Genomic DNA, 12,800 nt, shown 5'->3' on the forward strand with positions numbered 1-12,800 from the left:
GCTGGCGGGCCTTCCTGGACAGGGTCCTGCGGTCGCAGGGGCCACAGGCATGGGGCCGGCTGTGGTGTCCCCCAGTCTGCACCCCCCTCCGCCCCCTGCTCCCTGTGCCTCTGGCCTGGATGCCTAGGTGACACAGCCTAGGCTCCTGTTGTGCTCTTGCTCTTTTAAAACTCTTGCTTCAGACAAAGCCTAGTGTTAGGAAGATGTGGATTTTTAGATGTTTAAAGGCAGGGGTGCGATTGTTGAATTGTTAGCCGTTTAAGAAACCCTCTCCAGGCAGCTCTGCCATCTGGTTTTTTGTGCTTTCTCCTTCAGAAAAATGTTGCAAATAGATGGGCCTTATGATGACGCGTTTTACCAGAAGCTGCTTGATCTTTCCACTGAGGATGACGGGACGGTGGCCTTTGCGCTGACGAAGGTGGGCCAACCCTTCTGGAAACACTTGTGCTCCATAGGCTCTGATTGATTGATTTATTTATTTATTTATTTATTTATTTATTTATTTATTCTTTTTTTATTTTTTATTTTTTTTATTTATTTATGATAGTCACACAGAGAGAGAAAGAGAGGCAGAGACATAGGCAGAGGGAGAAACAGGCTTCATGCACGGGGAGCCTGACGTGGGATTCGATCCCGGGTCTCCAGGATCCCGCCCTGGGCCAAAGGCAGGCGCCAAACCGCTGCGCCACCCAGGGATCCCCATAGGTTCTGATTTAACGCAGACTTGGAGCTTTCCCAGGATGCGTCGCTTCCCTTCCCGGCTTCTGAGGTTTACCACACAAACCCTGGGGAGTTCCACAGTGGCGTTTTTGCAGGGGCCCGGGTGGTGGTGACCCACACCTCAGCTTTCAGGAGAGGAAGATTTCCTTCCCCCATGTATGTCCCTCCCCCTGCAGCCCCCACTGGGGCTCCCCACCGAACCCAGGCCTAGCCCTGCCCCGAGGGGGATCAAGGTTCCTGGGACATGGAGAGCAAGAAAACTGCATCTTAATTTTCACTTGCCTCTGACTGAAATTCAGTGTTTCCTCCACTGTGAGTGTGGAAATAGCCACTGTCGGGTCAGCAGGACCCTCGACGTTGCCCTGAGAGAACCAGGGCACTTGTCTCTCTCACTGCGGTGGCTGCAGACACCCCACATTTCCTTTAGCTGCTGCTCCTGAGGTTTTGTGCTTTGTCCTCCTGGAGGCAGGGATTGTCACACATTGGTTTAAAAAATATTCTGATAGCTGATACTGTTCTGCCATTTATGATTTGCGTTTAAAAATGTCAGTAGGAGGGAGATCGCAGGCCACCCCGGGCTGTCCGGGTTTGGAGCGCGGCACGGGTGGTGCGCTGCCCAGAGGCTGTCTCTGTGCGAGGGGGTGGCTGCCTGCAGCCCTAGGCTTGCCTGCCGGCCCCCACCTTTGTCTGGTCCCCACTGGGCGTTGGTTGCTTCCTCTTCCGGGGCTGTTGTGGTGCCAAGGAAGAGGATAGAGGAGGTTGGGGGCCATGCCCTGAGGCACTCAGGGCAGGAGGCAGCCACACATGGAGTCCTTGCACCAGAGTAGAGCCACAGAATCTCCCATGTTGTCTGCGGCTTGGGCACAGGGATTGAGGACCAGGTAACCCACTGCTGCCATTTTCCACAGAAGCGGGTGTTTGACTTCTTTTATGTACGTTTCTCTAGGTTTCAGAATTGCTACGAGATAAACACGGATTATTTTTTTATTTCTGTTTTTAACCTCATATGTAAACCTAATCTTTGGTGAGGGACTCAGGCAGTCCTTACGCTGACCAGAGTGCATAAAGTGAGCACCAGGCTGGGCTAGTGCAGGCACAGAGACGGCTAACTCATCCCTGCTGGGGGCAGGGAGGAAGTCACCTGGGGAAGCAGTGGCAGCCTCTCACCTGCCACCTGCAAATGCCCTACCCACCGGCCTCACTCCTGGGCCTGGGCCGCGGAGAGGGGACTGCTCACGCTCACAGCCCTGAGCACTGGGCACAGCCCGTGTCCAGCAGCAGGTGGTCCACAAGGCAGCCCACAGCAGGTTGCATACACAGGCCGTGCTGAGCAACAGATGGCCTGGCTGGGTCTCCAGGGAACTGTGCAAGGTGACAAAACCAGTCCCAGAATCTCACACACTAGGACTGTTTCTATGACATTCTTGACATGAGAGTGGTGAGCGGTGGCTCTGGTTGGTGGGGGGGTGGGAGGAGGGCGGGTATGGCTCCACCAGGCCAGCCTGGGGCATTCAGGTGGTGACAGTGCTCCGCCTCCCTGTGGTGGTGCATGTGGGCCTACATGTGACCACACCCATGTGTGTGCACACGGACTGGACTAAGGTCACAGAGTGGAGCAGTGTCACTGTAGTTTTTCCAAGATGTCACCATTGGGGGAGGCTCGGTACGGGGTCCTCAGGATCTGCGTTATTTGTCACCCCCCTGCACGTGAACCTGCCATGACCGAGGTGGTACGTCTCCATGGTCAGCCATGTGTTTCTAGGCACCCCCCCCCCCCCCCCCGCCTCTCTGGGGGACGGCCCCATTCTCTGCATCGCTCACTAGCGGCTGGAGGTGTCTGTTTGGGGATGCCAGCCGCCACCTCTCTGTTTTGGGGACTTAGGCTCTGGGGGTTGGATTCTGAGGAGGGTGATTGTGAAGGGAAGCGGTGGAGCAGGGTGAGAACATTCTGAGGCTACAGACTTCATTCTTTCAAGGGCTTGTTGAAAGAAGCCCTGTAGCTCTGAGGAGGGGTCGCTGCCTTTATTTACTGCCACCCAGGGAGACCCTGGCCCCCTGGTGTGTGGAATCCGGAGTCCATGGGCTTGTTCTCTAAAGGGCAGACACTCAAGACTGTGCAGATCAGCTGGCCTTTTGTTGCACCTGCTTGCACTTGTAGCCATGGGCACACCGAACGAGAGCAGCTGCGTTCTAGTAAAACTTCACAGAAACAGGTGCGAGGTGCAGTAGGCCCCTGGCCTAGAGTTTCCTGACCTCTGTGCTTTTGCTTGTCAGTTTTTTCCTAAAGATTTTGTTTATTTGACAGAGTGCATGTGAATAGGGAGGAAGGGCAGGGGGAGGGAGATGCAGATGCCCTGCTGAGCAGAGAGCCCCATGCGCCCCAAGATCGTGACCCAAGCCCAAGACAGACGTTCAGCTGACGGAGCCCCCAGCGCCTGACCCTTTTAGCTTTCTTTTTTTTTTTTTTTAAGGAAAGTTTTGGTTTTCCTTAAGATTTTATTTATTTATTCATGAGAGACAAACAGAGAGAGAGAGGCAGAGACACAGGCAGAGGGAGAAGCAGGCTCCATGCAAGGAGCCCGATGTGGGACTCAATCCTGGATCTCCAGGATCACACCCCAGACTGCAGGCAGCGCTAAACCGCTGCGCCAACCGGGGGCTGCCCCGCCTTTTAGCTTTCATGTCATGTGTTGCCCTGCTGCTTGGGAAGCTGCATGCTATTCCTTTCCCTGTGGTGCTGACTTTTCTAGCCTGCTCTGCGCCTTCCGAGTCTGATGCTAATTGGTGACATAGCACCACGTGGACCTCCAGGGGAGGAGCTACGTCCTTGCCACTTCTCTCCCACCTCTTGTGCAGCTGTGGTCTCGATTCCTCTTGTCTTGTTCTCTAAAATCGCAGTTCACAGAATTGCTTACTCGTATCTTTGCCCAACGTTCTTGCATCTCTGATCTTTCCTGTTTCCTCTTTTTTCTGTAACAGCTTTATTAAGATATAACTTATGACTGGCCTCCTTCACTTAGCATGTTTTCCAGGTCCATCTGCTTCATAGCATCATGTATCTATATTTCATTCCTTTTTACAGCTGGAGAGTACTCCATTCTGTAGATACATTTTATCCATTTATTATTATTATTTTTAAAATTTTTTATTTATTTACTCATGAGACACAGAGAGAGAGAGAGAGGCAAAGACACAGGCAGAGGGAGAAGCAGGCTCCATGTAGGGAGCCCGACGTGGGAATCGATCCCTGGTCTCCAGGATCATGCCCTGGGCCGAAGGCAGTGCTAAACTGCTGAGCCACCCGGGCTGCCCCCATTTATTATTGATGGACATTTTGTAGATTATGAATAACACTGCTGTAAATATTAGGGTACAAATCGTTGTGTGCATATTTTTACTTTTCTCAGGTAATACTTAGGAGTGGAATTGCTGGGTGAAATGGTAACATATGTTTAATTTTATTGGGATTTGCCAGACAGTTCCAGACTGGCTGTCTCATTTTATGTCCCCACCAGCAATGTGTGAGGGTTTGCCTCACTTTTAATGATGTAATTTGTCTTGTTGAGCTATAAGAATTCTGTACACAGGGATACCTGGGTGGCTTAGAGTTGAGCATCTGCCTTTGGCTCAGGGTGTGATCCCGGGGTCTTGGGATCGAGTTCCACATCAGGCTCCCTACAGGGAGCCTGCTTCTCCCTCTGTCTGTGTCTCTGCCTCTCTGTCTCTCTCATGAATAAATAAATAACATCTAAAAAAAAAAAATTCTGTGTACTGTGGGTAGTAGACCCTTATCAGATATGATATGCAAATAATTTTCTTCATTCTGTTGTCTTTTTACTTTCTGAAAATGCCCCTTGATACAAAAATGGTTTTGATTTTGATGTTTAATTTATCCATTTTTTTCTTGTAGTCATGCTTTTGCTGTAATAGCTAAGAATCCATTGCTAAATCCAAACTCATGAATATTTTCCTGTTTTCTTCTAAATTCTTTTTGATGTTGTTGTTAAAGATTTTATTTATTTATTCATGAGAGACAGAGAAAGAGACAGAGACACAGGCAGAGGGAGAAGCAGGCTCCTTATAGGATCACATCCTGAGCCAAAGGCAGATGCTCAGCCATTGAGCCACCCAGGCACCCCTCTTCAAAGAGTTTTATAGTTTAATCTCTTATGTTAATTCTTGGGTCCATTCTGAGTTAATATTTGTACATGATTTGATGTAGGGTTCCAGCTTCATTCTTGGCATGTGAATGTCCAGTTGTGCCAGCAACATTTGTTGAAAAGACTTATTTTTTTTCCCCCACAGAATGGTCTTGGCACCCCTGTTCAAATCAGTTGACAATAGATATATGGGTTTATTTCTGAATGCTCAGTCTTGTTCCTTTGATCTATATGTTGTGTTTATACTTTTGTTTGTTTGTGTTTATACTTTGACTTACATGTTTATATTTATGTCTGGGTTACTATTGCTTTTTAGTAAGTTTTGAAATTGGGAAGTGTAAGTTGTCCAATTTTGCTATTCTTTTTTTCAAGATTGTTTTTGCTATTTGGAGCCCCTGGTGGTGATTCTATATGAATCTTAGAATCAGCACACCAGTTTCTACAGAGAAGCCAGCTGGGATGGTGACAGGGGTTGTGGTGAAACTGTAGATCACTTTGGTTAGAATGGCCATCATTACAATAGCAAGTCTTCCAATTTGTTAACATGGGATCTTTTTCAATGTATTTAGATATTTGATTTTCTTTCAACCATCATTTGTAGTTTTTAGAGCTTGCATTTTGTACTTTGAGTTTATTCCTAAGTTTTATTTTTCTTGATGTTGTAAATGTATTTTTCTTAATTCTCTTTTCTGATTCATTGTTGCAAGTGTATAGAGATACAGTTTAATTTTGTATAGTGATCTTGCAGCTTGCAACCTTGCTGAATTCCTTTATTAGTTCTGACAGATTTTTAGTAGATTCCTTAGAATTCTCTCTACATAAGGTCATCTGAGTGAGCATGAAGAAAATTTTCTCCGTTTCCAATTTAGATGCCTTTTAAGTTTTTTTCCTGCATAGCTGCCCTTGCTAGAATCTTTAGTATAGTGTGGAATAGATGTTGCAAGAACAGGCGTCTCTAATCTGTTCCTAGTCTTGTTGGGACAGTGTTCAGTCTTTCATCATTATGTATATATAATGTTAGCTGTGGGTTTTTCACAGATATCCCTTATCAGGTTGAAGAAGGTACCTTCTTTAAAAATGAAAAAAAAAAAAAAGGGTACCTTCTTTTCCTATTTTGTTGAGTGTTTTTATCAGAAAGGATGTTAGAGTTTATTTTTTTTAATTTTTTTTAAATTTTTATTTATTTGTGATAGTCACAGAGAGAGAGAGAGAGAGAGAATGAGGCAGAGACACAGGCAGAGGGAGAAGCAGGCTCCATGCACCGGGAGCCCGACGTGGGATTCGATCCCGGGTCTCCAGGATTGCGCCCTGGGCCAAAGGCAGGCGCCAAACCGCTGTGCCACCCAGGGATCCCATGATGTTAGAGTTTATTAAATGTCTTTTCTGCAGCAACTGAGATTATTGTGTTTATTTTTTTGGTAGACAGGGCATAATATTACTTTGTTTTTGGATGTTAAAACCAACCTCACATTCCTGGTATAATTTTCACTTGGTCATGGCATATGATCTTTTGTGTATGTTGCTAGATTGAATTTGCTGTTATATTGTTGAGGATTATTGCATCCGTATTCATAAGAGATACCAGTTTGGAGTTTGCATTTGGTTTTGGTATCAGGTAATACTGGCATTGTCAAGTGATCTAGGAAATGTTGTAGCCTCTCACTTTCTGGAGGGGTTTGAGAATGACTGATGTTAATTTTTCTTTCAATATTTGATAGAATTCAATGGTGATGCCACCTGCACCTCCACCTAGCTTTGTAGTTGGTGTTTTGATGCCCAGTTCAGTCTCCTTATTTGTTAGAGATTTGATGATATTGTCTATTTCTTCTTGAGTCAGTTCTGATAGTTTGTGTCTTTTTAGGAATTTGTCTCTTTTATCTAAGTTGTAGAATTTATTGGCCTAAAATCTGGTTTTTCTCTTCTTCAAGTAAACCCTTTAGAAATTACATTAGTAACGTAGTGAAAGTCTTTTGGAAAATTCTACACTCTGTTTATCTGGATATGTTTATAATTCTCCACAGTATTGAAATTTTTTCTTTTCTTTTTTTTTTTTTAATTTTTATTTATTTATGATAGTCACAGAGAGAGAGAGAGAGAGGCAGAGACACAGGCAGAGGGAGAAGCAGGCTCCATGCCCCGGGAGCCTGACGTGGGATTTGATCCCGGGTCTCCAGGATCGCGCCCTGGGCCAAAGGCAGGCGCTAAACCACTGCGCCACCCAGGGATCCCTGAAATTTTTTCTATGTAAGAAGGGGTTCAGTGTTTTTCTCCTAGTGTTAAACCATTCTGTGGAACATCATCTGACCAGGGAGTGTGCTGCTGACAGGTCTTCTAACTGTCCTTTTCTCGGGAGGGGAGTGTTTCCTATGCCTGTTTTAGGAGCTTGTCGTTCTCATTATTGGACATTTTAGTGCATTGTGATTAGGTATGGGGTACCTTGTATTCATTTATGCAGCTCTCTATGAACATGTGCTTCCTCTATTTGTGGATTTATATCTTCTATGATTTCTGGAAAATTCTCAGCCATTTTCTCTTCACATATTTTCTCCATTATCCTGTTCTCTTCTTCAGGGACTCTAGATATAGAGCAAACCTCATTTTATCTTCTCACATATCATAACTGTACTTCCTATTTTTCATCTTTTTGTAATACATTCTAGGTATTTCTTCAGTTTTGCCCTCCTATCCATGCAGTCTTTCTTCACTTGTGTCTAATCTGCTAGTTTGTTGAGTTTTTCCTGTTTCAGTAGTTATATTTTTATTTCTCAAAGTTCTGTTTGGTCCATTTCCATATCTGCTTGGTATTTTTGATAGTTCCTCGTTACTTGCTCAATTTTAAATTCCATCTTTTACTTCTTTAAACAATCTTTGAAGCTATTCATGTTCTTTACTTGATATCAGATAATAAAACTTCAGAGATAATTTCTGTGTTGTTTTGGCTGATTCATCAATGCTGTATTGTCTGCTTGGGTTTTTAGTGGTCCATGATTGTGAGTTCGTGTTTGGTCTTTAATCTGTGGGAATCCTGGGGACCCAAATAGGAGATGCTTTCCTCTAGGGAAGATACAGAGCTTCTTAAGCTGTGGCTTAAGAGAGAAATCTGTTTAGACCCCATACTAACTGGGGCTTATTCCTAGAAGCAGTGCTTCCACTGACATCTGCCTGCAGAACAGCTGAGACTTATTTGCTCCTTGCTCAAAACCCTAGTTTTGGCTCTTTTAGGGGTGAATGGCAAGAAGAGGGGATTGAATTAGCGATTTCCGATTTCCCTTATCTTTAGCAGGCTGAAAGTGTACTGAAAGAAGGTTTTTTTTTTTTTAAAAGATTTTTATTTATTTATTTGAGAGACAGAGAGTGAGTGAGTGAGCATGACCTGGGAGAGAGGTAAAGGGGGAGAGGGAGAAGCCGACTCCCGGTTGAGCAGGGAGCTTCATGTGGGGCTGAATCTCTGGCCTCTGAGATCACACCCTGAGCCGGAGTCAGAGGCTTAACTGATTGAGCCCTCCAAGTGTCCCTGAAAGGTATGTTTATAGGGATTTAGTTGTTTTGTGGGAGGGCCCCTGGAAATCCTCTGTATTCCCTGAAAGTGACATTCTCTGTAGTATGGTCATGTTACTGTCATTTATTTGGGTATTGTTTTTAATTTGTTATTATTAAAAATAATGTTGACATTCCCATTTTTGTACTTTTTTTAAAAAATTTTTTTATTTATTTATGATAGTCACAGAGAGAGAGAGAGAGGCAGAGACACAGGCAGAGGGAGAAGCAGGCTCCATGCACCGGGAGCCCGATGTGGGATTCGATCCCGGGTCTCCAGGATCGTGCCCTGGGCCAAAGGCAGGCGCCAAACCGCTGCGCCACCCAGGGATCCCTCATTTTTGTACTTTAATCCTCATGCACCTAGGCATATCTGTGAAGTACATTATTGGAAGTAAAATTGCTAGATTGATAATAGATTCTGTCAGTATTGTCCTTCCAAAAAGATTCTGGCAATTTATGTTCCTTCTTGCAACAGTTGAGGGCCCTCTTCCTGCATGCCCCCCAAAACGCTATTTGTTACCAATATTTAGGATTTTAATTTTCTAAACTTTTATTCTCAACCATTTATATTGTGAAATATAGCACGGCCCAGTGATGTGTCACAAAGCAAACTCTTGTGGAATTACTTATGTCTGGATGTAGAACACTGGGAGCCAAACATAATCCCTGTTGTTATTCTGCTACTTATTCCTCTTTCTTTTCTTCCAAGAACTGTTGTATTGACTTATATTTCTTGAGTTTAGTTTTGCTTTTGAGCTTTATATATGGAATTCTACCTTTTTTTAAAGAAGGAAAAACAACTCTATATACTGTTTGTAAGATTCACTCATGTTACTGTGTGCATTTCTATACTTGCATTGCTTTATAGTGATCACTGAATAGATATACCATGCTTTATCCATGTTACTGTTGATGGATGTTTGGGTTCTCTGTTTTGGGCTGCTGTGGATAAAGCTGCTTATAAAACATTCTTACCCAGATCTCTTGGTGTACATGTTACATGTTTCTCTTGGATGTGTTCCTAGGAGTGGAATTTCTGGGCCAGAGATTTGAGCATATTAGCTTTAGGAGATACTGCAAAACAGTTACCTCCTTATATTCCCTACAACTGACTAGAGTAGTTCCCATCACTCCTCATCTTCTCCACCACTTGGCTGTGGCTTTTTTAGCCATTCTGGTGACTAGTGGTGGCTTGTTGTGATGATGAGATTAAGCACCCTTTCATATGTTTATTGGCCATCTGTGTTTTGCGTGAAGCCTCTTGCCCAGGTTTTGTATGACTCTTTTTCTTACTGATTTGTAGGAGTTCTTTATGTATTCTGGATAGAAGCCCTTTGTCAGATATATATGCTACTGGTGTCTTTGACTGTAGTTTGTTACTCTACTCTCTCACTGGAATACTTTTAAGAATTCGGAAGTTCGGGCAGCCCTGGTGGCGCAGTGGTTTAGCGCTGCCTGCAGCCCGGGGTGTGATCCTGGAGACCCAGGATCAAGTCCCACATCCGGCTCCTTGCATGGAACCTGCTTCTCCCTCTGCCTGTGTCTCTGCGCCTCTCTCTCTCTCTCTCTCTGTGTCTCTCATGAATAAATAAATAAAATCTTTAAAAAATAAATAAATTCCTTTAAAAAAAAAGAATTCGGAAGTTCATAATTTTAAGGTAGTTTAATTTATGTCTTTCTTAAGAAGTGTTTATATTGGGCAGCACAGCCCAGGTGGCTTAGCGGTTTAGTGCCACTTTCAGCCCAGAGCCTGATCCTGGAGACCCAGGATCAAGTCCCATGTTGGGCTCCCTGAGTGGAGCCTGCTTCTCCCTCTGCCTGTGTCTCTCTGTCTCTCATGAATAAATAAGTAAAATCTTTAAAAAAAAAAAAAAAGTGTTTATATTTTATCTATCTTAGGGTCCTCCAGGTATTAAGAAACCTTTATTGTTTTGCCTATCTCATTTGGTGGGTATGGCATGAGGTAGGGTTTTATTTTATTTTCATATGGAATTTTCCCAGAATCACAGGAATTATCCTTATCACTAGAGTCAAAACAAGCCTTGATACCCAGTAGAGCAAATCCTTTTACCTTCTGCAAGAATATCCTTTTCCTTGTAATCTTAACCTTTGCTTGTGTACATAGATCTTGGAATTAACTTGTTCAGTTCTACAAGGAAAAGCAGTAACAAACCTGTTGGGATTTTGATTGGTTTGGCATTAAAATGACAACAGGAGCTAACAACTATACAATATTGAGTCTTCCAACATGGGCATTTTCTATTATTTTAGGTGTTATTGAAAACTAATAAAAGTGTTTTAGGATTTTCTTTCTTTCTCTCTCTCTTTCTCTCTCTCTTTCTTTCCTTTCAAGATTTTATTTATTCATGATACAGAGAAGGGGCAGAGACACAGGCAGAGGGAGAAGCAGGCTCCATGCAGGAAGCCTGACTCCATCCCTGGACTCCAGTATCACGCCCTGGGTGGAAGGTAGGCACTAAACCACTGAGCCTCTGGGATTCCCTGGGATTTTCTTTAGAGGGGTCTTATATTTTATTAGATGTACTCCTAGATATTTGATGGTTTTAGATATAAATGGTATGTTTTAAAATATATTTTTTAAAGAGCGTATTTATTTATTCATGAGAAACACACACACAGAGGCAGAGAAACAGGCAGTGGGAGAAGCAGGCTCCATGCGGGGAGCCTGATATGGGACTTGATCCAGGGACCACAGGATCATGACCTGAGCCAAAGGCAGATGCTCAAACATTGAGCCACCAGGTGCCCCTAAAATATTTCTTAAAAAAGATTTTGAGAGAGAACTCACACAAGCAGGGGCAGCAGCAGGCAGAGGGAACCGGAGAAGCTGTCCTCCCTGCTCAGCAGGGAGCCAGACATGAGGCTCATCCCAGGACCCCAGGACCATGATCTGAGCTGAAGGCAGATGCTTCACTGACTGAGCCAACCAGGGGCCTCTCTTTTAAAATATTTCATTTTAGGGGCCCCTGGGTGGCTCGGTTAAGTGTCTGACTCTTGGTTGGGGCTTAGGTCATGATCTCAGGGTGCTGGGATCGAGCCTCACAGGTTTCCTGTTCAGCGGAGAGTCTCTTTGTCCTTATTTACTCTCCCTTGCCCCTCCATGTGCACGCACTCTAAGATAAAATAAAGACATTTTTATATTTCATTTTAAAGTGTTTGGGATATAGAGGAATGCAATTGGTTTTTCTATTTGACCTTTTATATGTCAACCTTGCTAAACTCACTGATTCTAACCATTCACTTAGAGCTTTTGGATTTTGGTTATATGGAATCATATGTCTATGAATTTGATTATTTGCTTTCTAATCCTTATGCCTTTTACTTTGGTTTGCTTAGCTGTATGTAGTTATGACAGTTAGAAATCTAGTCTCATTCCCATTCTCAGAGAAACCATTTTACCACTAAGTTATTTGTTGTAGGTTTTTGGGGTTATTTATTTTTTATACAAATAACAAATATTTTAATTAAGGTGTTTCTTTTTTTTTTGCATACATGTTTGTGGGTGATATTTTTTGTAATATCTTTGTTAAGTCTTGGTATTGACAGTATGCCTGCCTCATTAAACATATGAAGAATGTTTGCTCATTTTCCGGTTCTCTGGAAGAGGTGAAGAAAGAACTGTATCATTTTTTCCTTAAATGGGCATCCAGGCGCCCCTCATAATCTTTTTTGTATCGACTACTAGCAACATTCCATTATGGTGGGAGAACACAGTCCATATGGTCCTTTGAAATCTGAGATTAGCTCTTGATCCTTTGAAATATGTTGTAATTTGTTTTATATATAAAGGTCAATATATTTAAAAAATGCTTCTGTGCATACTTGGAAAAAAGGTGTCTTCTCAAATTGTTGTGCAATGTTTTATATCTTCCCATTAGGTCAGAATGTGTTCAGATCTTTTATAACCTTATTTTACTGTCTGCTTCTTCCAAAAGGAAGATGTTTTGAAGTTTTACATAATAATTATGGAATTTTCTGTTAGTTATTTTGAGGCAGGCTATATTATCAGCTTCCTTAAATTTGTAATTGTTAAACCCTCTGGTAAATAAAAATTTTCATTTTCAAGTGTCATTTATAATTTTCAATGCCCTTATCTCTGTAAAGTTTCCTTTGATACCAGTGTAACTTATCTAGGTTCTTTTGGTTAATATTTGCACTGCATTATCTTTTTCTGTTTTTGTTTTTCTTGTTTTTTTGTTTTTGCTTTTTTAAAATTTTATTTATTTATTCATGAGAGAGAAAGAGGCAGAGGGAAAGGTAGGCTCTGTGCAAGGAGCCTGATATGGGATTCGATCCTGGGACTTCAGGATCACGCCCTGGGCCGAAGCCAGGTGCTAAACTGCTGAGCCACCCAGGGAT

The 12,800-nt window shown here is 43.2% G+C and overlaps 1 protein-coding gene across 1 annotated transcript in view; it reads left to right on the forward strand.

Annotated features, from left to right (window-relative positions):
* IPPK (inositol-pentakisphosphate 2-kinase) overlaps positions 1–12,800 on the forward strand; it is a 40,768-nt gene that overhangs the window by 23,285 nt on the left and 4,683 nt on the right. Inside the window, exon 11 of the mRNA XM_038527407.1 lies at positions 316–418. Within this exon, the coding sequence (XP_038383335.1) occupies positions 316–418 (103 nt within the window). The remainder of the gene's footprint in view (positions 1–315; positions 419–12,800) is intronic.

Source organism: Canis lupus, chromosome 1 (assembly GCF_011100685.1).
Source record: "Canis lupus familiaris isolate Mischka breed German Shepherd chromosome 1, alternate assembly UU_Cfam_GSD_1.0, whole genome shotgun sequence".
NCBI classification, from domain to species: domain Eukaryota; kingdom Metazoa; phylum Chordata; class Mammalia; order Carnivora; family Canidae; genus Canis; species Canis lupus.